General features: G+C 41.8%; 3 protein-coding genes across 4 annotated transcripts; 1 reads left to right on the top strand and 2 right to left on the bottom strand.

Annotated features, from left to right (window-relative positions):
* Positions 1-173: 173 nt before the first annotated feature.
* Positions 174-11003, top strand: fbxo30a (F-box protein 30a). 2 transcript variants are annotated; one of them, XM_032547555.1, is made up of 3 exons: positions 174-377; positions 6672-8641; positions 8765-11003. In XM_032547555.1, the coding sequence occupies exons 2-3, from the start codon at positions 6722-6724 to the stop codon at positions 8966-8968; spliced, it is 2124 nt and encodes a 707-aa protein (XP_032403446.1). In that variant the 5' UTR covers positions 174-377; positions 6672-6721; the 3' UTR covers positions 8969-11003. The 2 variants fall into 2 exon arrangements, with proteins under 2 accessions (XP_032403446.1, XP_032403448.1); XM_032547557.1 differs by having other exon boundaries at positions 176-283.
* A 1854-nt stretch (positions 11004-12857) lies between these two features.
* stx11a (syntaxin 11a) lies at positions 12858-16737 on the bottom strand. The gene is made up of 2 exons (XM_032547558.1): positions 16578-16737; positions 12858-14315 (listed from the first exon to the last, which is right to left on the bottom strand). Exon 2 carries the CDS (start codon positions 14308-14310, stop codon positions 13429-13431), a length of 882 nt encoding a protein of 293 aa, XP_032403449.1. The 5' UTR covers positions 14311-14315; positions 16578-16737; the 3' UTR covers positions 12858-13428.
* A 1309-nt stretch (positions 16738-18046) lies between these two features.
* LOC116709081 (syntaxin-11-like) lies at positions 18047-23826 on the bottom strand. The gene is made up of 2 exons (XM_032547376.1): positions 22497-23826; positions 18047-19717 (listed from the first exon to the last, which is right to left on the bottom strand). Exon 2 carries the CDS (start codon positions 19713-19715, stop codon positions 18864-18866), a length of 852 nt encoding a protein of 283 aa, XP_032403267.1. The 5' UTR covers positions 19716-19717; positions 22497-23826; the 3' UTR covers positions 18047-18863.
* Positions 23827-27691: the final 3865 nt, after the last annotated feature.

The raw sequence follows: 27691 nt of genomic DNA, 5'->3' as shown, positions 1-27691 counted from the left end.
TTTATTTTCAGCTTGGACAAGTAAGAATGTTAATTTGACTCAGATTGTTTCATTTAGATAAAACAAAGGGAAAAAAAAGTGTGGTGTGATTGTATATGGCAACGACCTGCCATACTTCGCCCACAAACCTAAATGTGACAGGTCACTTTACGTGATGACGTAGTGCTGCGACGTTCCAAACCAGAATCAACAGTCGGAGAGAACCAAAGGACCCACACCAACTCAACCAGCTGCGGACAATTCACAAGATTTGAAGTTGTTAACTACTTTAAGTTGTCTATATGTAGGTATACTTTCCGGCTCTTTGAAATCAACGAACCGAATTTAAAGAGAACAATATTAGCATAAATAAGACTTCAGGGACTTCGGTAACTCAGGTAGGTTGTTTCCAGAAGCTACCGGCGAGCTAACAACTGAGAGTACAGAGTTGTACACGCTAATGCTAACAGGCTATTTGTGTTGTTCTTTTGTTAGCTTGAAAAGTTTTTTTTTTCTGTCTGTTCGGCGCTGTTCGGCTGTTACTTGTTGAGTGATAAAACTAGTTTATGTAAATCTTATTATTTTAGTGAAATCATAGGATTAAGGGATAAAAGTAGGCGGAAGGAATTACACTGGGTGCTGTGTTGTTTACGTTTAGCTGAATGCTAACCTGCCAGCTGTTCTTGCGCAACTCTGCTGTCAGCTGCAGCAAAGATTTCAACAATAATTATTAGGTTTTAAACTTTTCATTTTAGACCAGCAGCGTTGTTGCGGGTGTTTAAATTGTTGCCTGGAGACACAACGCCGTTCACATCCGTAACCCGTCCTGATAAGCGGTAAACTCATAAGCCATCAACTGGTTGTGTTGGTTAGGGAAAAGTTTGTGCAAGTTTTCTGAATACCAGGGATTTTGAACAAAAGCTTAGTTTCAGCTCTGAAAGTAACATTTCAGGTTTTCACCAAGCCTGAAAAAACCCTGTTGTGAAATGTTCCTCACCAGACAAAATATTTAGTATTATTATTATTAGTAGGAGTATTTTGTTGGTCTTGTGTGTGACAAAACCAGCACAAATTATTGTGTGAAGTGGAAGTGAAATGTTTTCATAATTCTCCATGAATAATTATTTGAAAAGTGTAAAATGCATTTGTATCGAGTGGTGAAATGCGAAGCAAATTATAACCCAAAATATGCAATCAGAGCTACAATACAGATCACAAAATTCGTGTTTTAGAGTGGCTCAGTTAAAATCCGATATTTGAAATTCCTTTAAAAATACCTGAGTTTGTTTAGTATAAAGAGGATTAGGCAAAATTTTTAGTTGCTCGATGTGCAAAAGGCCTTTCTGAGAAAGGTTCATTGTTTTCTATGTATGTGGGTAATGGCTGTAGTTATAAAGCAACCTTTTTCATGATTGATGTTGATTCCACTTTTTGCATTTGTTGTTCAATTTCTCTACTTCAGGGTACAGTGTGTTCCTTTTTGAGATTTTCTAACCTACAACATGGCAGGTTCTGTTTAAGCGATTAAAAATAATAATTATAAGAAGAAGAAGATTACAGGTCTGGCAGTAATCAGGTATGGGTGAGACCAGTAAGCAGTAAATCTGCTGAATCACAGTTGCTATGATTTAACATGAGGGGGGAGGAATTGCTTTTTAAAAATTCGCTCTGTTTATGTAATTTTTATGTACCGGTATATTTTTTATAATCTAAAACATTTAAGTGGGACAAAAATTAGCAAACAGAATCCATCTGTAATGGTGCAAACACTGTTTCACATCACTCTATGTACACCAGACTTTTCAGGCTTCTATTTGAAAAAAAGAAGAAAAAATACAGTCGTACTCACTAAACTAGCATATGCATTCCAATGAACCTCGTTTGTCAAATTCAAAATACATTAAAGCAGATATTTAACTTTTAATTAGGCCCACATTTCTATGTTAAGATGTCTTTGTTTTATTGGTCTGATGTAATGTTTTAATTTGAAAAGTCATGTTTTCATCAGCTCTGTGCTGAAAATCATTAAAGGCTCAAAAACATCCGTCTGTCTGTAATTAATCTTTGTAATGCGTTTCACTCAGTGAATTGAGTTACTAAGGTAAATAAAGTTTTCAATAATATTCTAATTTATTGAATACATCTGTACGACAATGTATAATTTTTAGGACTTCAAGTAATGATTATTTTAGTAATCGATTAATATATTACTAAATTAATCAGATTAATCAAAAAATAAATAAATTGGCACATAATGTAGATTTTTATTAAATCAAGTCTTTTCAATGCAATACTAGAAATCAATTTAAAAGGTGGAAATAAATTAAATTCCTTTTTTAAAAATAAGAAAATGAACGTTTTATTTCCTAAAATGCAATAGTTTATTGCAGGGGTGTCCAAACTTTTTGCAAAGAGGGCCAGATTTGATCAAGTGAAGATGCCCAGGGGCCAATAGTTTGTTCGGACATTTTTTAACTACAAAAGTTTCATGCAAATACACTCTGTTATAAAACTATTTTCATTGTCACAATTATCTTTATCTTTCAAATGACAAAAAAACCAAATATAAGCCACTCAGGCAGATGAGAACAACTCTAAAAACACAAATTCTGCAATTCTTTCATATCTGGAGAGTCAGATAACATTGAACAAACTGTATGAAATACCTTAAATTTACATGAGTTTAAAAATATCTTTGCCTCAAGAACATTTTAAACAGGAGTTATAAGTAATGCAAAGTTGTCTGTTATTATTAAATCTTAAAACAAGTTAATTTTGCTCTTGTCATTTACAATATCTTTCAGAAAGTAATAGTTTGTGTCACATCTACAGGTTCATAACATCAACAGTAATAACCTAATCTTACTCAAGAGTTTAATAAAAATAAGTGCCATAAATCCAAGTGCATAAATGTTCTTTTGGCTCTTCACTGTTGATAGTGACAGATGTTATCGTTCAAAACACTCAATTTCATGTCCTCAACTCTCCGTGCCACACTGTTACGTGCCAGGCAAACATTCGCAAATTCTTGCTTCTTCTCAGGGCAAATGTTCTCCACCATTTTCATAACACAGTCTTTGATAAAAGTATCTTCAGTAAAAGGTTTGCCATGTTTAGCTATTAACATGGCCACTTCGTAGCTTGCTTTGGTGGTATTTTCTTTTGACTCAGGCCTGCGTGAAGAATTGCTGTTGTGATGCCAGTGCAGCTTGGAGCTGCTTCACTTTTTCAGCACGGTCACTCCCTGTTAGCTTGTTGTACGCGTTAGACTTAGACTTAGACTTAGACTTGTACTTTATTGATCCTTTGGGAAGACTCCCTCAGGAAATTGAAGTTACCAGCAGCTTCCAGGCAAAACACAAAGTTAACACACAGTAAGCAAAAGTGCAAAAGAATACAAAATACAAATTAAATACTAAGGTACACACCAAATGTGAGTAACCAAAACCTTAAATTATGCAAGAAAAACCTTAAATTAGGCAAGAAACAAGGAATAAGAATATAGAATATAAGTAAATATAAATACAACACAAAAAAAAATATAAGAATTTGACGGATAGATTGACCAGTGATATCGTATTGCACTATGTGGTTTGACCTGATAAGTATGGAGAAAAATACAAGGGGTCACTACTCCTTCCACCCTCTGTCCTGTGTCACCTCCCCCCCCAATGAGGAATTGTACAGTCTGAAGGCATGGGGGACAAAAGAGTTCTTAAATCTATTGGTCCGGCACTTGGGAAGCAGCAGTCTGTCACTGAACAGGCTCCTCTGGCTGCTGATGACGACGTGTAGAGGGTGGCTGCTATCGTTCATGATGTCCAGCAGTTTGTTCAGTGCTGGACAAACTGCAGAGGTCACTCTCTGGTGACCTCTGCCACCGTCACCAGAGAGTCCAGCTTCATGCCGACCACAGAGCCGGCACGCCTGGTCAGTTTGTCCAGTCTGGACGTGTCCTTCTTGGATATGCTGCCTCCCCAGCACACCACGATGTAGAAGAGGACACTGGCAATCACAGACTGGTAGAACATCCAGAGCAGTTTGCTGCAGATGTTAAAGGACCGCAGTCTCCTCAGGAAGTACATCCTGCTCTGCACTTTCCCATACAGGTGGCTAGTGTGTTTTGACCAATCCAGTTTACTGTCCAGCCACAGCCCAAGATATTTGTAGGAGTCCACGACCTCAACCTCAGTTCCCTCTAATGCGACTGGTCTCGGCTTTGGTCTGGACCTCCCAAAGTCTATAACCAGCTCCTTCGTCTTAGCAGTGTTGAGTTCCAGGTGGTTTGTGTGGCACCAGAGAGCAAAGTCCCTCACCAGACAGCGATACTCCTCCTCTCTGTTGTCCCTGATACATCCGACTATGGCTGTGTCATCAGCATACTTCTGTATGTGACACAGCTCCGAGTTGTAGTGGAAGTCAGAGGAGTACAGGGTGAAGAGAAGAGGGGCCAGCACTGTGCCCTGGGGGGCTCCTGTGTTGCTGACCACAGTGTCAGACACGGTGTCCTTCAGCCTGACATACTGCGGCCTGTTGGTGAGGTAACTATGGATCCAGGTGACCAGGTGCGGGTCTACTCCCATGCTGTTTAGTTTATCCTGGAGCAGAAGGGGCTGGATTGTATTAAAGGCACTGGAGAAGTCCAAAAAAAGGATCCTCACCGTGCCGCTGCCCTTATCCAGGTGGGAGTGGGCCCGGTGCAGCAGGTAGAGGATGGCATCCTCCACACCAACATCTGACTGGTAGGCGAATTGCAGGAGATCCTGGGCATGTTCCACCTGGGGTCTGAGGAGGCCGAGGAAGAGCCGCTCCAACGTCTTCATCAGGTGTGAAGTAAGTGCCACGGGCCGAAAGTCATTCAGCTCGCTGGGCCTGTTCTTCTTGGGCACTGGGACGATGCAGGATGTCTTCCAGAGGGTGGGCACTTCCCTTAGCTGCAGGCTGAGGTTGAAGATCCGCTGTAGTGGCTCTCCCAGTTCAGTAGCGCAGGTCTACAGCAGCCTTGGACACACCTGGTCCGGCCCTGCTGCTTTCCTGGGCTTGAGCTTCCTCAGCTGTTCTCTGACCTGGTCTGTAGTGAAGTGGGGCGGGGGTTGTGCTGAGGTGTGTGGGGGGGTTGTCAGTGTAGTGTTGTCTGGGGGGAGGTGTGTGGTAAGGAGCAGGGGTGGCTGCAGTGAGAGAGGGGGTTGGGGGGCCATGGACTGGTTGAACCTGTTGAAGAAGTTGTTCAGTTCGTTTGCCCTCTCCATTGTTCCCCCAACGACTCTGGTCTTTGTGTTGAGGCCAGTGATGGTCCTCACACCTTCCCAGACCTCCTTCATGTTGTTCTCTCTCAGCTTCTGCTCCACCTTTCTCCTGTAACTGTCTTTTGCTTCCCTCACACACTGTTTCACCTCCTGCTGTGCTGCCTTCATAGCCTCCCTGTCTCCTCTCCTGAAGGCAGCCTTCTTCTTATTGAGGACAGTTTTGACTTCCCGCGTTACCCATGGCTTGTTATTAGGGTAACAGCGGACAGTCTTGGCAGGGGATACCACATCTGCACAGAAGTTCAGATAGTCCGTCAGGCAGTGTGTCAGCCCCTCTATGTCCTTGCTATGCGGGCTGAACAGTGCATCCCAGTCCGTGGTGTTATAACAGTCTCTCAGAGCACTCTCCATCTCAGGGGACCACCTCCTGATGGAGCGGGATGTTATAGGCTGCTTTTGGACCAGGGGGGTGTACAGTGGCTGTAAGTGAACGAGGTTGTGATCTGACTTCCCTAGTGGGGGCAGGGGTGTTGCTCTGTATGCATCCCTCACATTGGCATACAGGAGGTCGATTGTCCTGTTATTCCTAGTGTGGCAGTCAACAGCTTGGTGGAAAGTGGCCAAAGTAGAGTCCAGTTAGCATGTTTAGTCTGGTAGTGTCTCTTTATGTTGAAATCCTTAAACAAGGCAACCGTCTCACAAATTACACAAGCACAATTGCCTTGATTTTCAGTGAAGAAGTATTGTAATTCCCATCTCTCTTGAAAGCGGCGGCCCTCACTGTTAACTTGTTTTCTTTGCAGTGGCCATGGCAGAAATGAGTGGAGAGGGGTTCGCTGCACGAAGGCAGACTGATAGTATTAAAGTGGTACTGCCACCATTTGGTGAAAGGAGGAATTACAGTTTCAAGTTTTATGATTTATTTATTCTGTTTGACAGTGCAGGCGGGCCATAAATAATACATTATAAGACTGAAGCTGCGGGCCGTATGAAATCTGACCGCGGGCCATGATTGGCCCCCGGGCCGGACTTTGGACATGCCTGGTTTATTGTATTGAATTGGGTGAATATGAAAAAAATTCACTTGAGGAGTTCTGGGTAAAACATATTTACAGACAAAGGTGTTTTTATCTTAGAAGCAAAACATATACATATAATTTCCAGTTTTGGTTTAATTACAGCTTTGAATTTGTTGTTTTTTGATAACAAAGGGCCTTTTTTTGAGTCTGTATGCTCCAGATAATGATTAATTGATTACTAAATTAGCTGACGAGTATTTAAAAAATTTATTAATCCAATTACCGGTAATCGTTTCAGCCCCAATAGTTTTTCCTCCACTTAACCAATACGTGTAAAAATCCTAGTACATTTGAGTTTGTTGTATTGTGACACAATGTGAAAAGTTTTAAGAATAAAGTCTGTTTTTAATCCTTTCTTTGTGAACAGGGTTCAGCTTTTGAACACACTCCCCCACTGCAGGCAGGAACAACTTTAAAATGGAGAACCTGCATCCGCACTGCCTTAAATGCATCAACAGACGGTGCATGGCCAAACCAGAGCCGGGTGTCTCCTGCAATCTGGTTGGCTGTCCTCTTGTCTGCGGGGCCGTTTTTCACTCCTGCAAGCTGGATGAACATCGTCTCCTGTGTCCCTACGAAAGACTGCCTTGCCTAAACAGCGGCTTTGGCTGCCCCTTCACCATCAAGAGAATCAAAATGGCGCAGCATCTGGAGACATGCCCTGCCAGCATAGTTTGTTGCACAATGGAGTGGAACCGGTGGCCTGTGAGCTACGCCGATCACAAGTCCTACGAGAACCTGAGCAAAGACTTTGACGAGGTGGAGCAGCTGGACATGGCTTTAGCTCTTCAGGATCAGAGGATGCTATTGGAGTCGCTGAAAGTTACGACCAATGTGTCAAAGAACGGAGAAAAGGGAGCAGGCTATGGTGAGGAAATGGCGTCGGTGTTGGGCAGTGAAACAGTAGAAATGGAGGAAGAACCTTACAACAACTTGTACAGATCTTCAGGGGAGGCGACCAGGAGCTTAGCTGCTGCGCTGGACATCCTCACTAATTCCAACAACATTGGCAAAATCATCGAAAATATAAATGGAGATAAGAATGGATTGACCCAAAATGGGGAAAGCAGTCTTGTTGCTGAAGGCGGGAGGAACGTAGAAATGCTTGATAGTGACAGTGATTCAGAGTGTGAGCTGGGGGCTGTGGGTGGAGTCGATTGCGCCGTAGAAACAGATGGAGATGACGATGCTGCTAACTGGTCTGAAGAAAGGAACTTTGTGGAATTGCATTTTGAGAAAAAAGATGTCGTCATCGACGAACCAAATCAAAACGGTGACCTTGTCTGGCCTCGCATCCCTCAGGACTACATACCCCTCGTAGCACCAGAGCCGCCCACGCACCAGCTGGTCCCGCTCACACCGCCATTCCTGGTGTCGGATCAAGTGAGAAGGAGCTTCTGCAGGTATCGGTGTTGGAAGCAGAACTTAGAAGTGCTCAGCATGTTTACATATAACGTCCCCCAGGCCCTAATCAACCCTTATTTGTTTCGAGCAAAAATGGAGGACAAAGCGGTGGACACGTCTGACCTGGAGGTAGAGGAGGACCCGATGGGGCTCCACGGCATTGACCTCATCACTGCAGCGTTGCTGTTTTGCCTCGGGGATTCCCCGGGAGGCCGGGGGATCTCCGACAGCAGGTTTGTCGACGGCTACCACATTGACTTTGGCACTCAGACATTCTCCTTCCCTTCCGCCATCCTCGCCACGAACACCATGGTGGGCGACATCGCCTCGGCCTCGGCCTGCGACCACGCCAGTCCGCAGCTTTCCAACCCCAGCCCTTTCCACACGCTGCGGCTAGAACTGGTGCTCGAATGCGTCGCGCGGTACCAAACTAAACAGCGCTCCATGTTCACGTTTGTGTGCGGGCAGCTTTTCCGACGCGACGAGTTTTCGTCTCACTTCAAGAACGTCCATGGGGACATCCACGCCGGACTCAACGGCTGGATGGAGCAGCGTTGCCCCTTGGCGTACTACGGCTGCACTTACTCCCAGAGGCGCTTCTGTCCGTCCGTGCAGGGCTTTCGGATCATCCACGACAGACACCTGGGTTCCTTTGGGGTGCAGCCCGGATTGCCTTTAAAAACCGGAGACGGCCACTCAAGAAAGCCCCACCACATCGACGCTCAGTACGATCAGTTTAGCAGTCTTCCTTTTGAGGTGTTGCAGCACATAGCGAGCTTTCTCGACAGTTTCAGTCTGTGCCAGCTGTCCAGAGTGTCTCGCACCATGAGGAACGTGTGCGCCAGTCTGCTTCAGATGCGTGGCATGGTCGTCCTGCTATGGGAGAAGAAGCGGCGCGACGACGGGTCTCCTTCGTGGCAAATAACGCACAAGGTTAGAACATTCAGGTGCTATGTTGTGTGGTCATTCATTTGTCAAAATCCTTGTCACAATTAGAGCAAATGTGAGTTTTTCTCAGCATGGTTGAAGTCGCATGCTGTTCTCTTGTTCTGCCAGGTGTGGCGCTTCAGCACGGCCTTCGGCACGGTGAATGAGTGGAAGTTCGCCGACATCACCAGCATGGCTGACCACCTGAAGAAGTGCAAGTTCAACACGATCGCCCGCCGGGAGGAAGCCATCCCTCTGCCGTGCATGTGCTTCACCAGGGAGCTCACGAAAGAGGGAAGATGTTTACGATCGGTTCTCAAACCTGTAGCGTGAACACTGACAACATTTTTTTGACACCTCTTTTTTATTTTTTTTAACTGACCAAGAAAACTTTGATCTACTTGTACTTTCTTCAGCGTTTACAGACATTTACTCTCTTCACGCTTCGAAACTGCAACTCCGCTTGGAACAGTGTCAATTTCAGGTTATTCTTTGTTTCACTTTAATTTACAGGAGACTATGTCAGCAAGGTGTTGTGGTTCAGCTGAGGTCGCATTGAAATTCAAACGACTTTCTCCATAGCAACTCAAATGGTTCCACTAAAACGTATATCAGCTCCGTTTTAAATAGAGATTAGATTTTTACTGAAATATAACGTTGCGATAATCAATATCTATTATGATTTACCTAAATTTTCCCCACTACTTTCTTTCTTTTTCATCATCAGAAGGATCTAGATCAGGGAAAGACGAAGAATAGTGAAAGTTCACCTTGGCAAAATATACAAGATTATTCCTATTTTTGGATCAAAACAAATGCCTACAACCTATATATATATATATATATATATATATGTTTTGCTAAACCATTCTATATAATGAATGGTTTTTTTAATTTAATGACTTAAAATCAAATACTACTTAACGTCTGACAGATTTAATCTTAGTGAGTCGTCATCACTGCTTTTAGTCGGTTAAAACTTTTTTTCACAGCTTTATTAGAACATATTGAAACTGACCAAACACCTGAGCAGAAGTTGGATGTTTCACAGGATCCTTCTGCTTTCAGGTCACCATCGTTGGCGTCGACATTGCCGTGTGTTTTGTCTTCATTTCTACTTTTCATTTCTGAGTAATTATCCGGCTTATTCAGGGTGAAACGAGAAACACTATTCTCCAGTCTGTTTGGCCAAACGTTACCAGCAGATTTACTTTATTTTTTTTGTGGGTTCTTTGCTCCAAAAATCTAGATGGCGCAACGAGATGATTATGAATGTACTTGGTGAAAACATAAGTGACATAGAACCCTGCTGGCCAGGTTTTAGGAAGCATACCTGACGATTTTGAACATCACTACTTCTTTTCATCTTTCATTTTGATGTGTTGAATGCATTTGCCATTACCTGCCAGGTGGGTAAAAATGGATGGCGTCTCAGGGTTTTAGGATGTTTTTGTCGTGGTGTTGGTTGTGAGACAACGATCACAGCGCGCGGTCTCCAAACTGACACAGTATGACGAGCACAGTTTGTAGTGCAGCAATAGAGAAATCTAAGATTTTATGGGTGTTTTTCTTTTTTTTTTTTTTTTTTTCTCATTGTGGAGTTCATTTCATTAGCATAAACACGTTTTGAAACACCGTGTGTTTTGTTTCTATTTGAAAGAAAATGCTTGAATCTTTTTTTAATAAAAGGTAGCAGAAAATGTCAGCTACTTTAGGTTTTAGCTGCCAGTTTTCATTTTTGTTTTTCTTTCCCCCCTCTTTATGTATATATATTTTTTAGAAGTTGCTGTAAACTCAAAGCTTTATTTTTTATCTACTTGTGCTATCCTATTTTTTTTCTTTTTAAGAAACCTGCCTCAGTTAGGTGTAGATGTGAATTATTGATTTGCACATGAATGCATGTACTGTAAACTCCTAAAGGTGACCGGTTTGTTTTTGCTTGACATTTTACTGTCACTCTGCATGTGAGTTTGAAACATATATTGATCAGTTCAGCTGCAGATAGATTTTTTTTTTTTCTACAAATATTTTTAGGCGTCTGGGTTACTTTTTTCATTTTCTTTTAACTTGAACCACCAGGTGTTTAAGCTATACTTCATCACATGTGCCCAGTGTTCAAATTTAAACAGACGTATGTATCCTAAGGGAACTGGTCATTCATCGGTCCATAAGTTCATGATCCCTGGAAGAGGGACTAGAGAAAAAAATTAATCTGCTGATTATTATTTTCTAAATAGCCATTTTTTTGTGTCTGCAGTGTGTTGACAGTATTTTAAATTTTATTTTCACTCCAGTGTTTTTTTTTTTCTTGCACCAAAGTATGTCAGTTTGTTTGTAGGTAATAAAGTGATCTGCCAGTTTTTATGCATTTATTTGTGTTTATTTATGTGCATACAGGTTAAACACCATTTTTAACTGAAAATTGCCATGTTTACACAGAGCCTTTTTAAAAATTATTTTAAATTTCCTGGTCTAAAGTAAGATAGATCAATCAGTTCATATATTGTTTTTCTTTGCATTAGCCAAATAAGCACTCGGTGTTTGCTGTTCACACTAAAAAAATGTTTTCTAGAAATGTATAGTAATAGTTTATTAATAGTTTAAAATATGACGCATTTCTTTTCTTGTCCTTCGTTTTTGGTAAAGGGTCTACATTTTTTTTAATGGATTCCATGTTAAGAGGTTAGTTTCTCGGAAACTTATTCATAATCTTTGTAACAGAACCACTAACTTCTGTTATTTTATTTGACAGAGACCAATCTATAGGAGCACATTTCAAGGACTATTTCATCTCGTATATTTTATGTAGTTTATTTTTACCGTGGGACTTTTCTGTCAGTCAAACTTTTGCGTATTTACAGGTATTTTCAGACCTTCTGCAACTTGAGGCTACTGCTAACTAACTGCTAGCATACCCTGGCTAGCTAGCTAGCATCTAGATAAAAGAGTTATTTTATTACCAGTTGCTGGGCGACTGTGTTTTTGCCACTGGTTTGCTTCTGTTGCCAACCCACACGATGCTGTGCATTCTGTGCAAGAAAGCTTGGGACTACTATATAAAATATAGAATGTTCTTTTGTACATTTCTGTCATGTACAAAAATGTCCATTACATTTTGTTCATAATGGTCTTAAAATGTACTTGAGTTGGTGAAACCTGCAGAAACCCTGCTTACAGCTAGATGGCACCAAATTCACACAACTTATTTCTAACTGAAGATGTTTAATGAGTCCTGGTGTCTTGTAGTTTTGATACCGTTTTGTCTGTGTGTTAAGACCGGACAGCATTATAAAAATATTTCAATAAGGTTAAAATTGACAAGTGATTTAATGATGTTCCAAGATTACTAATATAAACTTTGTCCTTAAATTTCAAGCCTGTATGAAAAGCCCTTATTCATCATATGTAAACATTTTAAAGGAATTTCTTGAGTTTCCCACCCTCCTACATGTACAGGCAATGAGCCCACACATAACTCTCAAACAGCCACACTTCCCATCAAACCTGGGGGCTGCAAACCCACAAGGATTTAGCCCATCAAATCTAATCTACACCTAAACCTTTTCTGCCATGCTGGGGTCTGCAGCCAACCACAACAAAACAAACACGCGCAGTCATGTGAGGACGACGGGCAACTTTGTAAAGTCTTGGTGCAACGCCTCTAACAGAGCTGGTCACGCTGCCTGTAAGCCCCCACTCCACCCCATCCCCTACACGCAGACATGCAAACCACAGCGATGCTACTGATGGAGGAAGTGCAATCATTGCAGACTCATTTCAACATTGAGCGGCGACGTTGCAGTTTGAAAACAACCACGGCTGACTCACCTTCGCGTTACCAGCTGACAACTGGCACCTCCTGTGGGAGATGGCGTGTCGCACATTTTCACCTCGCTCTCACGCGGCCAGAAGGCCCGCTGCACTACAGCCTTCTGATCCGCTCTCCATTCTATTGTTGTTGCTCAGCCTTAGCAAACACACACACATCGATTCAGGTCATGAGAAAAGCTGACGTATTACGTGACTGGCTTCTGTTGCGTACTGTTGACTTAAGATAATACCGTTTCATCTGAAACTGCAGGAGCTCTCAGTTGAGTAAGACAACAAAAGGCCTGTAGGTGAATTAGGTTGGCCAGGCTATAGTTTCGTAATGCATGTAAACAAATCTTCCCTTAATTAGAGGCCTTAATGTATTTCTAAAGACCTGTTGAACAACAGCAGCTGCAGCAGGAACCAGGACCACTTTTATTTCCAGCTTCATGCTCGCGCCGTCAAAGCCACTCAAAGGCATTTAGTCTCATTTAAAAAAAAAAAAATCACATTTAAATATTTTACACTGCAAAAATGACAAAGCTGAGAGTCTAAACACAAAGTTAAAAGTATTGTACTTCAGATTTATGTCTTTACAGCAGGTCAGGGGGCGCTGCTCAAAGTATAATCAAAGTAACAATCAGGAAATGTAACATCCAAATTACACTGTCTCAGTTTTGCATATGAGTGTGTGGTTTGAAATGACTCTTCCTTCTTCTTAACACTGTAAAAAAAAAACAACAAAAAAAACTGTTATGTCAAAGTACTGATGTTGGACACCGCAGCTGCAGTGCAACACTTTAAATTAAATAGACACAGACGCATGGCCGGCCCAAGATTCTACAGGATCCTGGGGCAGCAGCTGATTTAGAGCCCCTTAATCTTAAAACTCACTTAAAAGTAGACACAAATTTGAAGACTTTGCTTATGCCTGGGGTCAGCTCTGTAGATACAAATAAAGGAATCGTTTTGCTGAAGAAGTCTCATTTGCAGCAAGGGAAGCAGCAGCAGAAAAGCTTCTTGCACGGATTGTTTCTCTTGTATTTCACAGCCTTCTTGATCTGAACCGTAGCCTTGGCGATGTAGTCCTGAGTCGCGCCAACGTTGGCCTCTATGTTGTCCAGCATGGAGCCCTGCTCCTCCACCAGCAGCGCCAGCTGAAAGAAGAGTTCGTGGATGTCCCTGATGCGGCTCTCCAGCTCCAGCAGCTCCTTGTGCCTGTTCTCTATCTCGTTCAGAGCCGACCTAGCAGTCCTGCCCTCCTGGAGGAGATTATCCGTGAAGATGTTGCACTTCCCCGTCTCGATCATCTCGTCTATCTGCTCCCTGCTCACCTCCTTGCCCATGATCTCCGCTTGCCTCTGGATGCGGTTTTTGCAGTTCTCCCTCTGGATCATTTCGGCCTCGTTGAACTCGGATATGGCTTCGTGGAAGGCGCTGGTCAGGGACACGTACTGCGAGCGCACCATGCGAGCCACGGCCGACGTGAGGCCGTGCTCTTCTTCCAGCTCCTTGCTCAGCTTCCCCATCTTCTCCAGCCGGGCGTAGATGGCCTCCCCCCGTGCCTTGATGTCCCTACCGAGCGCGTTGGCGTCCCGCTTGATGCTGCTAAACCTCCTCACCGACGTGAGGAAGCGCGTGTTCTGCTTCCCCATACGCTTCACGTCCAACTTGAGGAGCAGCATCTCCTTCCTCATCATCTGGGCGTCTTTGTAGATGCTGTCCATCACGTCCTCGCCCTGGAAGACGACGGCGTGCTGCTCCAGCAGCTCCTCGTCCTCGTTGCTGTGGATACCATTGGGGCCACTCTCCTCCTCTGCGGTGGCAGAGGGGAAGCTCTGCAGCTCGTACAGTCGGTCTTTCATTTTACCTGCAGGGGGGAGCAAGAAGCTTAGCCAACCTCTTTAGGGAAATAACATTTTACATTGCAAAACCGAAGCTACTGTAATACCAGAGATCTGTTGATCGAATGTCTACCAGAAAAGGGACAACAGAAGTTGTTTTTTCTTCTTCTGTTGTGAATTATCTGATCTGCATCAAAGCCTTCCTAAACACAAGCTGGGCCACAGTTGTTAAATGTAGGTCAGTAAAGTGGCATGCAGTCACCAAGAGCTGCAGGCAGCAGAATTTCACTCTCAAAACGGTAGAAAGGTTTGCCTTTCATTTTTGGGCAGGTAGAGTAAATGTAAGGTACAGATAGCCTTGGCTCCCTCTTAGCAACAGTTTCAGCCAGCTGCCTTTTTAGTTTCATAACATAATTATGAAATAGATGAAAACAGGAAGAGTGAAGATAAATTTGTGTATAAGACCAACGAGAAAAGAGAACTTGTTGTGAGGGAGGCGGAAAGGTTCATTGAAAACCTCGAGAAGATTCTGCTAAACTTTATAGAATCGTTTGACTTGAGGAAGAAATTTACTTCTGGTGGGACTAAAAGTTACGGTCAACCAAAAGGGAATTGAAAATGCAGGAAAACCAGCTGAAGATCGAAAAGACCAAAACAACCAACAAACCAATCAATCAATCAATCAATCAATCAATCAATCAATCAATCAATCAATCAATCAATCAAGTTTATTTGTACAGCCCATTTCAGACACAAAGCAGTTCAAGGTGCTTTACATCGCATTCTATAAAGGTTACACTCTAAAAGCAAATTTTGGAGGGTGTTAACTATTAGACATTAAATCTATTTACATTTCAACTAATTACTGTAAATGTGCCTTCCAATAAAAGCTACATTCTAACACTTTTTTTAGTTACAAAAACATTTTTATTAAGGATTAACTGAGGATCTTGACTGAGCTAAAAAATAAGCTAGCTATTACTGTTTGTCTACAGCAGTGAACAGAAATGGTGATATGTTCACATAGGTTTTGTTATGAATGAATATGTCGACAGCAAAAGTTGAGATATGTCATTGAGAATTGTGGGCCGGAAAGTTTCAGTGCCGAGGAAACAAATTTAGGATTTTACCCCACCGTAGGTAGCGTAGCGGTAGCACTAATGCTAAAGTCCAACTTATATAGAAGGAATCTGGATGCTAGTCCTTTAAATGTGAGATATTGAAGGTATTTATACTTTAATTAAGTGCATAAATGTGCAGTAAGTTTCAAGAAATGATATATATTTAGGATCATTAGCTACTTCATTGGAATCTAACTGAAGATGCTGGTTCTTCCAACAGTTAGCCACATTTATTGAGCACACAAGAGAAGGGTGAGGTTGGTATGTTTTTATGGACTGTACTATAAATAAATTTCATTAAAGGTTTTTCAAGATTTGTCTTGACTTTAACTTCATGCCTTTGGTTAATTAAAACTATTTGAATAAGTAAATCATGGCTAAGCATTTTAATATGAGTGGAATCCATAAATCAATTTTCTTTAAAAATCAAATATTCCTTAACTTTTCACCTTGTGACCCACAAAAAGTAGGCATCAGAAACATAGCTGCTGGTTGAGTGTACTAGTTATTCAATTTACTCAGTAGGCTGTAATAAAGGTGCCAGCATCACTAGTTGACCTCAACTTTGGAGACCATTGCTACGGCTGCATTAGTTTTCATATCCTGCATCATTTCATTGTTTCAAGCAGAACCTTGTAATTCGTCAACATATCTAGTATTTCTACGCCCAGTTTCAACTATAACCTCACAAGAAATGTTAAGATAAACTGACCTAGACTTTTCAAATGCTTCTGTAAAACTTTGAGGCTATTCTGAACAAACTCTATTTTTAGAAAACTCCTATAAAAAAAACCAAAAAAACTTCAGATGTTTTTATTCAGGTTTTCTAGGAAGGAAGCCAGTGAGTTACTTCCTCAGATGTGATGATGGGCAGATATTCTTAGCCGCTCAGACCAAGTTAGGCTTGTACAGTGAATTCGCTATTAACATATATTACTGATACATGAGCGATTAAAACTTGTATTTTACAGTCAAAAAGTTACAACTCGAAACCAGAACGCGTTTTTCTTTTGTTGTTTTTTTTTTGTTTTGTTTTTTTTTGGTCAGACTGATGGAGAAAAACTGACGGAGACAACCTGACTCACCCCATCGCCCAGTGAACGTATAGACAGTAAATTAAAAAAAAAACTACATTACAGAAAATATATCTTAAAAGATTGCACATACCTTGAAGCGTTACCCTCCAAGCGGTACTACGAAATTAAACTCACAGAAGCACAAGGAGCGAGCGGTGAAAGAATCATTTCCTCTTTTTGACTCGGTTCCAAATGTGAGTTTCGACATGCAGCGTGTAGCGAGAAGAGTGAGGAGGTCTGACAAACACCGAGCCAACGCGGAAGATCACGCCTTAAGCGCTTCGTCTGAAACTCCTCATCACCGCCGCTGGGTACAGGAAGGAGATCCAGCATCCCCACACACTGTGACATGCTGCGGTTATTTACAGAAGGACATTAAACAAACCTCAAAAAGTTTTTTATTTATTTTATTTTTTTTTAAATCCATCCACCCATTTTCGATACTCGCTTGTCTTGTCAGGCCCCGGACAGGTCACCAGGGCAACACAGGGCAACACAGAGGGGTCATTTAGAGCAACCTGGTAACCTGGGAGTCAAGTAGTTGGACTTGGAAGCTGGAGACAACCCAGTCATGCACAGGCTGCACCGGTGCAACTAGGATTAATAATAAATGTTCAAAATATGAGCTTCAAATAAATGATTTGTAAGACTTTCATAGTTTTTTTTCCCCCCATCCCCATAATTAAGGAAAATACTTAACTACAATAGACATACACTTTAATTAACAAAATGGTTTGTTAATTAAATGGCTAAAGGGACAAACTGGCATTAAAATGGTGTGGAAAGGAGGCACGGACTGACAAATACCGTCGTAACATGTTTACGATGTGAAAGACTCCAAACATCAGCCTCTTCTTGTCACTTCAACCTTTCGCCGTCGTTGTGGTTTCAGTTGTTTGTACCAGAAAGCAGCTGTCTGACGCTGGGTCATGTTTCACACCAACGAGGCATCAGTGGGAGAAGTTTTCTGCAAATTGAGGACTAAAAGTGATTATCTCTAATCTGTTGCTAGAAGGAAATGTGCTGACGTGACTCCAATAAATAATCAGGAAGCCACTCAGAGTTATTTTGGTTCTGGTAGAGGTCATAATCGCTCATATTTTATAAGAGTCAACCGGCCCAAACAGGGATCAGAGGCAAGATTAACATAATATAAATACTCATAAGATTAAATACACATTTGAAATAAAATTAACACATTTGTTTCACATTAATCAGAATTTCATGCATCATTTTATGTGTGTGTTTGTAGGCTAATCAATAAGATATTTAAATGTAACGTTAAACAGGGTCTAGCAGAAACAGAGATTACAGGAATTAAAGCAGATTTCTTGTATCTTTTTCTTTATTGACCTACTTAGCTAGTCACAGAGTGTTTTTCATTGCAACATACTTCATATCTTTGCATAAAAATATTAGTGTCGAAGCCATGGAAATTTAAAGCAGCACAAAATTAATGTTAGCTTAATTAGAACAAAGTGTTCCACATAAAAACAAGTAGAAATATTTCCTCCACAGATTCTGAGAATTTACAGAAAGTCCTTCTTTGTCTTTCAGTCATAAAAATGTCTTTACCTTCAGAGGCTTCGGTATTATTAGATTTGCCTTTTTGATTTTGTCCCATTCCTACCGAGCTGTGCTAATTGAGGCAGGTTTGCAAATGTAACAGTGGTCACTACTATCTAACGATACTTGGATGATTTGAGTTACAACATTTAATTTTCATTTGGGATAAACTAAGTATTTTTTAAATGTAATTGAGTTGATTTGAATACTATTATCAGCTTCAAACTTTAGCCTGTTTGAAGCCTGTTTCAAACAGGCTAAAGGTCTAAAGACCTTAGACCTTTAGTTAAGGTCTTTAGACCTTTAGCCTGTTTCAAACAGGCTAAAGGTCTAAAGACCTTAGACCTTTAGTTAAGGTCTTTAGCTTTTTTTTTTTCCAGAGGTTTACATGCAAATTTTACAGCAAAACATCTTCATCTCTTTGACTCGACAACCATCTGGTTTCTGAGTAACAACTGCACATTCTCTTGTTTCATATATTTGTTTAAATAGATTAATATTGTAGCACAAAATTTGATTCACTTTAAATATGAGAAGCTTACAAAGCCTAGACAATAGCATCCAGGCTCTCCAAAATAGTTTTAAAACCATAAATTTTGAAGAAGTTGGTAAAACGTCTCTTATTATTTATAAGAGATGTTTTGCATTGTCTGAATAGATTTTCAGTATACTGTACTGTAGTTTCTTGGTGTCTGACGCAGCAGTCTGTTCTTATACTTCCTGTCTTGCAGGTTTTTGGATATGCTGCTTATCTTTTCCACGTGTAAAATAAGCACCGTCATAACCAGATCCGTTATTTCCTCATCACAAATCAAGGCAATTTTTTGTAACACGGAAAACAGCCACAAAACATCTTCTTGAAGGGGTTGTTTTTATCCGATGCGAGGGCTCTGTCCAGCTGGAATGTGCCCTCCTGGACGGTCACCTCGGCGTTCTGGACGTTCCTCTCGATGATCTCCACCCCGGCCCCCTGCTCCTCCACCAACATGGCCACGTCCAAGAAGAGCTCCTGAATCCCCTGGATCCTCTTCTCCAGCTCCTGCAGCTCCCGCTGTCTGCTCTCGATGCTCACCAGGGCCGAGCGGGCGGTCTGGCCCCCCACCTGGATGCTGAACACCTGCGGCTCCTCTCCCTCCATCATCTCCTCAAGCTCCGTCTCGCTGACCTCCCTCCCGGCCACCTCCATCTGCCGCTGGATGTGGCGCTTGCAGGCCTCGCTGTGGCTCATCTCGGCCTCGTTGTAGCTGAACATGACCTCCCGCAGCGCGGCGCTCAGGTAGCGGTACTGGGTCCGAGCGACGCGGGCCGCGGGGTCAGAGGAGCCCCGCTGGTCCTCCAGCTGACCCCGGAGGTCGTTCATCCCGTGCAGCTGGTGCAACACGGCTTCCCCTCTGTGCTTGATGTCCATCCCGATTGCGTTGGAGTCTCGCTTCGTGACATCGGGAAATGAAGTCTTGTTTAACGTCTGGAAGTTCACTTCCTTTAGCTCGCCAATGTCGTTCTGGATCTGCTGGATCTCCAGACGGATCTGCTGGGCCTGCTGCAGGATCCCATCCAGATCCGGGTTGGAGTTTTCGTGTTCTGAGCGGCCGTTCAGGTCCACAGCGCTGAAACCTTCAGGATCAGTCTGGGCCTCCTGCAGGTGTCCCAGTCGGTCTCTCATGTCTAAAAGAAACAACAGGAAGAAGGTTAGATCCATTCATTTGTTTAAAAGTGACACATTAAGCACAGCTGTGCTTCCTACAGAGGCTAAGAAAACCTTCCATACCCCATCTAAACACTTCCATATCTGCCATGTTACAACCACAAACTTGAATGTGTTTCATTAAGATATTATGTGAAATAAAAGAAAATGTATACATTTCATAAAACAATATACAAATCTGAAAAGAGTGCCTTGTATTTGGGTTCAGTCCTCCCTCACTCAACACCTCTTCAATCTGTCCATCGTCTTCTCTATAATGGTTATGATTGGTGTCCTGTAACTTTAGGTGTGGTCCTGGTGCATAATGGCTGAATCAAAGGCGTAATCATCTCCTCAGCATGTCATCAAGTTCTACAGGACTTCATCTATCTACCCACCACCTCTGTCCGACTTCTTTGCCCCTGTCAAAGAAAAGCACCTGGTTCTGCTCTACTCTTCATTACCAGAATCAAAAATGGAAAAGCAGCATTCAGTGTTTATGCTCCTTAAATCTGGAACAAACTTACACAAAACTGCAAAACAGCCAAAACACTAAGTTTCTTTAAGTCAATGCTAAAAACCTGCCTCTGATTGGTAGTAACTGGAACATTGATCAATATATTTGATGTAAATTTGCTTGATGATTTTGGTGATGGCATTTGACGATGGTCAAATGGAAAGTTCATTGCTTGTTTTATACTTGGTGACTGTATTGTGTCTTAAGCAGTTTGAACGTTGCTGAAATGTTCAATACAAACAAACTTGACCTGACCTAACATGATGCTGCCACCACCGTGTTTCAGTGTGGGAATGGAGTGTAACTTCGCCAGTGTGTAACATTAAACATGGAGCAACGACAGTAAGTTTCATTTGACCTTCTCTTACATGTTTGCTCTGTCCCCCATACTGCTTTATAAAACACTTCAGTTAAGACTTCTTATGAGTTTTATTTATCTATTTTATTGCAAGTCTGCCAAAATGACTAAATGTGTGGAGTGTTTAACTGTTACTTCTCCTGTTGCCTGTTGACTGATAGCTCCTTCTCTGGGTAATTTTATTTTAGGGTATCAGATTAAAGGCATACGGTACTTCTCAGATTTGATTTAAAAATTATAACATGAAAAAAACTGTGGTTGGATTGTGACAAACTCTGAAAATTTTTAAATATTAGCTCATTTTTTTGGTGTGTAACTTCGGCCCTGCAAGATCAACTAAAACCCTCTTTTAGCCGATAAATGTCCTACTCCACAAAACAGCTAACAAAAGAGGAAGTAGGTTCTGAAAGCACTTTTCTCTGTTTTTGACAGAGGCCATGCTGATAGGAGTGGTATGTGTGAGCTGAAAGATTTACATGCTACAATTTTAAGTCAGTTCTGGGGGGAAAAAATTTATTTCAACAGGGAGCTGAAGAGAGCAGTTCTGAAAGTAAAACTTTGCTGTCAGAAAATTAAATTTTGAAATACATGTTTCTTCATTTTCAACCCCAAGTTCTCTAAAAGACTCTCAAGTGTGTGAGTTTAATCTTTAACCAGAACATACAAAATATTTAGCAAAAAAAAAAAGATTTAAAAAATATACTGCCTGCCATTACGGGATATTCAAGAGCAAGTTAAAGTACAAACATAAACTTTTCACAGTTTTAGTTTTAGGGTAGATGTGGGTTCAATTCTAGAGAAATTATAAAGGCAAAAGCATTGAAGTGGACTAAACAGATTGCAGGTCAACTTAATGAACCTTCTACATCTGCTACTGCTGATTGTAGAAGTTTAAAACAATTCAATATTCACAAATCCTCGAACGTTTCCACATTCTATCACATTACCACCAGCAACTCTAATACATTTCCTGGAAATGTTTTAACGTGACAGACCAGCACAATGCAATGTACAACTGTAGTGGAAGAAAAATTCGTTTTACAAATCAGAACCTGAAAAGTGTGGGGTGCTTTTGTACACAGACACAGTTAGTGACTCTGTATTGTTTAACGGCGACCATTTTGCCGTCAGACTTTTCTGTCGGTACTGAAAAACTGCATCCCCACACCATGATGCTGCCACCACCATGTTTCACTGAAGGGATGGTGGGATCAGCGTTAGTTTCCTTCTGCACAAAGTTTTGTATGGAGGCACAAAAGAAAAGCTCAATTTTAGACTATTTTTTAAAAAATTTCTCTCTCCCTGAGTGGGGGAATTTGGGTTATGGCAAATTGCAAATATGACTTCCTGTGGCGTTTTATCAAACATGCGTAGCTTTTTTCTTTCTACTCTTAACCAAAAAGGCTGCACTCAGTAATAAAAGAACATAAATAACAGACAACTGTATTTTTTATCCCTTCACGTTGGTTGAAAGAAGCATCCATTGGCTGTTTTTCAGCAGAACGTGTGAAGGCTTTCCAGGGTGCGGCCTCACTAAGACGTGACCTTTTCCTCATCGCCTTTTTAAAGCCGATAGTCTCTGCGTCTCCAGCTATCAGGTCATCTCAGATGAACGTTCTTGATCCAGCGGGACACTTCTCAAAACTCACCAAACAAGCTCCAGCACAGCAAAAAAGGACAGACTAAGAATAACCGAGCTTGTCTGATATAACCGCTCAAACTTTGAATTGAATTATTTACAGTGTCTGTTTTGTTGTCTTTACAGAAAAACACATTTTTCTTATTTTATTCCTCAGAAGGGCTCCAGTACAGGCCTGATTTGAGGCCTTTAAAATCATTTCTATATTAGAAGAAATCACTATGACAGAAGTTTCTCATCCCTTACTTGCACCGGTGTGATTTTTCTGTAGAGGCCTCGCAGCTCGTGTCTTCGCGACCCCCTAATTAATCCCGATCATGTAGAGACAGGTGCGAGGTCCAGCGAGCGTGGCGACGGCTCAGGCAGCTCGAGATGACTGCAGGTAAATGTTAACCCTCATCACTCATGCACGTTAGAAACCAAACTTTCTGCATTCCTGCGGCGTCACATGGAAACGGAGTAAAAGCGGAGACCGGCCTCTCGAGGATTTTATCAGAAGGAGAAGCTGGTGTTGACCGTCCGCATTCCTCTGATCAGCTGAAAGTGCGTGAACTTTAACAGAAAATCAATTTCTGTTCAGTTTTCCTCGGAAGTTAAAACAGAGCCTGTTCTTGACTCTAGAAACAAAGTCTTACAAAGTGTTTTTGGTTTAGTTTCTATGAGTAACCGTTCAGCAAGCAATAGGAGTCACTCCTTAATACTGATGAAAAAGTACTAGCAATAAGTGAAGTGGTCTGCCAGTGGAACAAGATATTTGCCTCATATTATAAGTTAAAAATGTCAGTGATGTTGGTAAGGTTTTCTGTTTCTTGCAGTGTAGGAATAGAAAACAGGAAGTGTTTTAGATATGCTATCTCCACAAAGGGTGTGACTCACATGTTCAGACGTGATAAGACGTAAGAGAGATTTGTTCTTCTAACATTGAGGTTTCTGTGGAAAAGGCTTCTGGTTTAATGAAACAAAACCCTGTCCAGGAGAGCTGGGCGAAAACAAAAAAGATGAAAACTGGAGCAAGGTGTGTGGGAGGCAGTGTGATACAGCTATTTCCAAAGATAGACTTTTTTTTTTTTTTTTTTTGGATCTGCATGATTAGCAATTTCCACCGCCCTCTGTGATTCTGAGTCACACTCGGCTTGCGTCGCGAAGGGGATTTTTGTTGCAGAGTCACTCGGCAGCTGCCGCTCACACACTCTTCAGCTGTCGTTCCTATAAAGAGACGAGCAGCATGAATGAAAACCGCCACCGCCGCCGCCTGAGGATTCCCCTAGAAACCACAGCAAAAGCAGCGAATCTTTCTGTATTGTCTCCTGTTCCACTCACCTGGCCCTGAGAGAGCGCCTCCACAAAGTATTCACCTGACTCTCTATCCCCCCTCCTCCCTTAGCAATCGAAATCTGAAAAGTGCGTCTTTTGATGCGATTATTGCTTCAACTCTTTTGAGGCGAATCTCTATTAGCTTTGCACGTTTACAGAGTTAAATGCTCGTTTGTAAAACATCTCAGGGAACTGGAAGCAGAGCCTCCGTCGATATTAATCTTCAATCGTTGTTGGATTTAGGTCTGGACTTTGACTAGGCCATTCTCCCACATAGATATCCTTTGACCTTGATCTCTGCTTGAATGTTCGAGATCATTGTCCTGCTAGAAAAGAGTTGTACAAAAAAATCAATTTATTTTAAACGTTTCTATAATAATTTTTTCTTTTTTTAAAAAAAATCTAAAAATAAACACGTTATTTCAAGGTAAAAACATTTAATTAAATAATTTATTTGGCAGTGCTCTCTAAAGACAATGGCTATTTTTAGAACTTGCTCTGTGGGCGACTGACAATGTCCCCTCGGGCGACTGGGGGCCCGCAGGCACCGTGTAGGTGACCTCTGTCCTAGTGAGTTTGGTGCAGCTCGACTCGAAACTGTGGAATTTAGAGCCAAACGTATGGCAGCGGCGTTACAGGTCACTTCGCCACGCCCACCTGCTCCATCGAAATCCGTCGGTGTTGGCAACCCAGTCACACCAACATGTCTTCTGTCTCTGGACACAGTTTCATGTTGATTAGGGCAAAGGGATCAGATAGAGACCGTTCAGAGTAAAACATGACACTTCCTATTCCCAGGGGGCGTGGCTTAAGTGATGTCATCATTTGATCATTGGGTATTGTAGGACACCCAATAATGATCAATCACTGAAAGTTTGGTGCCTCTGTGAGTTTTTGCATAGGAGTTATAACAGTTTTGTGTTTCATGGCGAGTAGGTGAACTTTGACCCCTGGCAACGCCCCTTCAGCATGCACAAAAACCCACCGTTTTGATAACTTTTAATCAGACTAACTTGATCAGACTGACCAAGTTTGAAGCCGATCAATCAAAATCCCTAGGATTGATCGGAGTTCGATCAAATGCGAAGGCCGTAAAGGGCCAAAATGGGGTTCCAAAATTGGAACTTCAATCCAAAATGGCCGACTTCCTGTTTGAGTTGCACTAAATCATGAATTGAATTTTCTGTGTGTCTTGGGGAGCTCTACAAGTGTACCAAACTTAATGTCTCTACGATGAAATAAGGTCCATGCGGAGGGTTTTTTGAAAGTTGCCAGGTGGCGCTGTTGAGCCGTTTCAGTTGCGATTTTTGCGACGCCCTTAAAATACAAAATTTTCACGCAGACTTGACACATCCGCCAACTTTGGTGAGTTTTTGAATATGATAAAGCCCCCAGAGAGCCAATTCATTTGATGGAAAGAATAAAGAGAAGAAGAAACAGTGCGATTACAACAGGCTCGGGCGTAAAAAGTTGAACTGAAGTACCAAATGTTCAAAATCAAGGAAGAAAAGATTTCTAGAGAAAACAGGCTGTCACCACTAGATGGTGACAAAAGCCATTCGGTTTCGGGGAGTTTTATCTGAGGAGGCAACTGGGAGACGTTCAGATTTTAATATAGCTGAATAGTTTCACTGTTTTATTTCCTGAAGTTTTCCGATTGAAACCACACAAATTGGTAGCTATAGTTCAGAGCTTCTAGAAACAAATAAACATTTTATATACAATAAATCAAAGAAACTTAATGTAACTCAATAAATTGTACTTTTATGTCAAGTGTATTATTTCTAATCATACATTTTAAATACACCTTCCACCCACATGTCATGTCCAAAGGAGGCATGTATTATAATTTTCAACCGAGCAAGTGAAGTTAGGTTTATGCCTGATAGACTTTTACCTCCGTTTCCAAACTCAGGTCAGCAAACATTACAAGCGAAAAAGTCTAAATTGTGTTTCCAGTCCTCAGTCAGCTGGTTCAGATTTTGTCCTAAATCAATAAACTTCTTTAGGCTTTGCTGATCGCCAGTCATGATGTTCGCATGTGAACAGCCAAAACAAAAGATAAAACACACACACACACACACGCCCACACGCACGCACACACACACACCTCCCCCCCACACACACACACACACCCACACACACACATGCCCACCCACGCACGCACACACACACACACACGCACACACACACGCACGCACCCACACCCGCACACACACACACACACACCCGCCCACGCACACAGCCTCCTGCGGCCTCGTTCTCTTTCATTAGACGTTTACATTGGACAAACTCTGGGAAACTGCTTTCTGCGAGCAAACCAAAAAATACATCCTGAACTGAAGGATGAAAACCTTCAGTATTCAAAGCCAAGTAAAAATAAAATCTAATTGAGATCTGTGCTGCCCATTAGTCTCTGATACCAGGTTTCCATTCCCTGCTGCCAGACTGATCTCCGGCTGGAGGAAAGTGAGCTTGATCTTCTTTTCTCACAGAAGACGCGATTGCTTAATCTGATATCTTCAACACGGGGTCAGTCAAGGAACCTTGCTGGCGTCTTAAAATATAACTTTGCATGTTTACACAACTTGCGACTTTGTAAATGATATCTAATGTCATTTTCTTGCCTTTTTCTCCTCCCCTCACCGGCTCCTACAGCGCAGCCAAGATAATCTCAAAACTCCGGCCGACAGTCACGGTTTCTAATCTAATTTCACGTCCACTGCAGGAAAAAATCGCGACGGGGAGCTTAGAGGGGACTCGGCCAACCGGATCGGAACCGCACCCTCCCGGCTCCGAAGACGACCAGGTAACACGGGAGCACATGCGCGCTCACGCGGTGGGAGCCGCTGGCACCCCCCGCGTTTTTATTGGATTAGGTCTCATCAGGCCTCAGCAGTCAGGCCGCCGCTCTGAATGGAGAAAACATCAGCCGTTTCCAGTTAACCGGAGTTGTGACTCTAATTATTCAACTTATTAACTCCGCACTGAGGTTCACATAACAGCATCAGCGTCTCGGAGCATCTGATCAAATTAACATGAATGCCTGTCATGGGGTTGGAGATGCTCCCTTCTGATTTCCCAAGCTCCCACTTTGCTGCGCTTAGGTGATATTCCTTATATTCGCTCGGTCTTGTTTTAGAGGAAGCCTGTTTTACTTTTTGGTGCATCTGCTTGACAAACTGCATCCTGGTATCATTTACATGAATTTTTCTTTTGCAGTAACAATGACAGTGTAAAACGTGAGTAAAAAAACAAAAACAAAACTGTTTTAATGTGATATTTTAAACACATCCAGCAACAAAGTCACAAGTAGTTAAATTTCTGCGAAGTCCCTTGCTTTCAATCAAGTTAATTCCTCATAAATAAGTAGCAGAAATACCAAGAATCGAATCTAATCTGATTAACAGAAGACAGACGTATATAATAGAATATTTCTAAACGAATCTGGTTGTGTCTAATCCTTTTTTGATGGTGATGGTAAAACATTTAAAAAGCAGTGACAGCAGGGGGCCTGTGGTGTTGTGTAAACATTAAGTCTATGGAAAAGTTGAGCGTCCTTAGTCATCACCTCAGTTATGCAAGTTTGGCCCCCCAAAAGCATAAACTGCTTGTTTCATTCATTCATTTTTTTTTTTGGCCCAAGAGAACAAAAGATAAATAAAATACTTTCTAAAAACAACAGAAAGAGATTCAAGGAAGTGATGGAATATACAAACACCTTCTGGATGATGGTAAGGGTGTCAGGGTTGGTTATAAAAGAGTCTTTCACCAGAGACAAACACATAAATGAAGTTAAATATTTATAACCCAATACTTTAATCGGTACAAATTTGATTAGTTTCTTGGTTTAGACTTGAGTATTTTAGGAAGACTTTTTTTCCCCTAAATTGTTGAATGTAAAAAGTTACGCAATAAGTTAGGAGAGATGAGTTTTGCATACCGGTACTTCCGATTTAAATGCTGGCATAAATATTCAAACCCTCCATTTGTGTTTGCGTGTGTGTGTGTGTGTGTGTTTGTTGCTGTTTTACTTTTAAAGGTTTTGTTGGCTCTAGTGGCCTTTATTTGAAAGTAGTTTGACAGGAAACAGGGCAATCAGAGAGGGGGAAGACATGCGGCAAATG

The sequence above is a fragment of the Xiphophorus hellerii genome, chromosome 19 (genome assembly GCF_003331165.1).
Source record: "Xiphophorus hellerii strain 12219 chromosome 19, Xiphophorus_hellerii-4.1, whole genome shotgun sequence".
Taxonomy (NCBI): domain Eukaryota; kingdom Metazoa; phylum Chordata; class Actinopteri; order Cyprinodontiformes; family Poeciliidae; genus Xiphophorus; species Xiphophorus hellerii.
Note: the sequence above shows the minus strand (reverse complement) of the source record. Positions and strands in the feature narration are given on the sequence as shown.

What these genes read in the sequence shown, in the direction of transcription:
- fbxo30a (XM_032547555.1), top strand. Translation starts at nt 6,722, where the DNA reads ATGGAGAACCTGCATCCGCACTGCCTTAAATGCATCAACAGACGGTGC. An exon ending in CGTGGCAAATAACGCACAAG is followed by an intron (nt 8,642 to 8,764) that starts GTTAGAACATTC and finishes TTGTTCTGCCAG; the next exon opens with GTGTGGCGCTTCAGCACGGC.
- stx11a (XM_032547558.1), bottom strand. Translation starts at nt 14,310, where the DNA reads ATGAAAGACCGACTGTACGAGCTGCAGAGCTTCCCCTCTGCCACCGCA.
- LOC116709081 (XM_032547376.1), bottom strand. Translation starts at nt 19,715, where the DNA reads ATGAGAGACCGACTGGGACACCTGCAGGAGGCCCAGACTGATCCTGAA.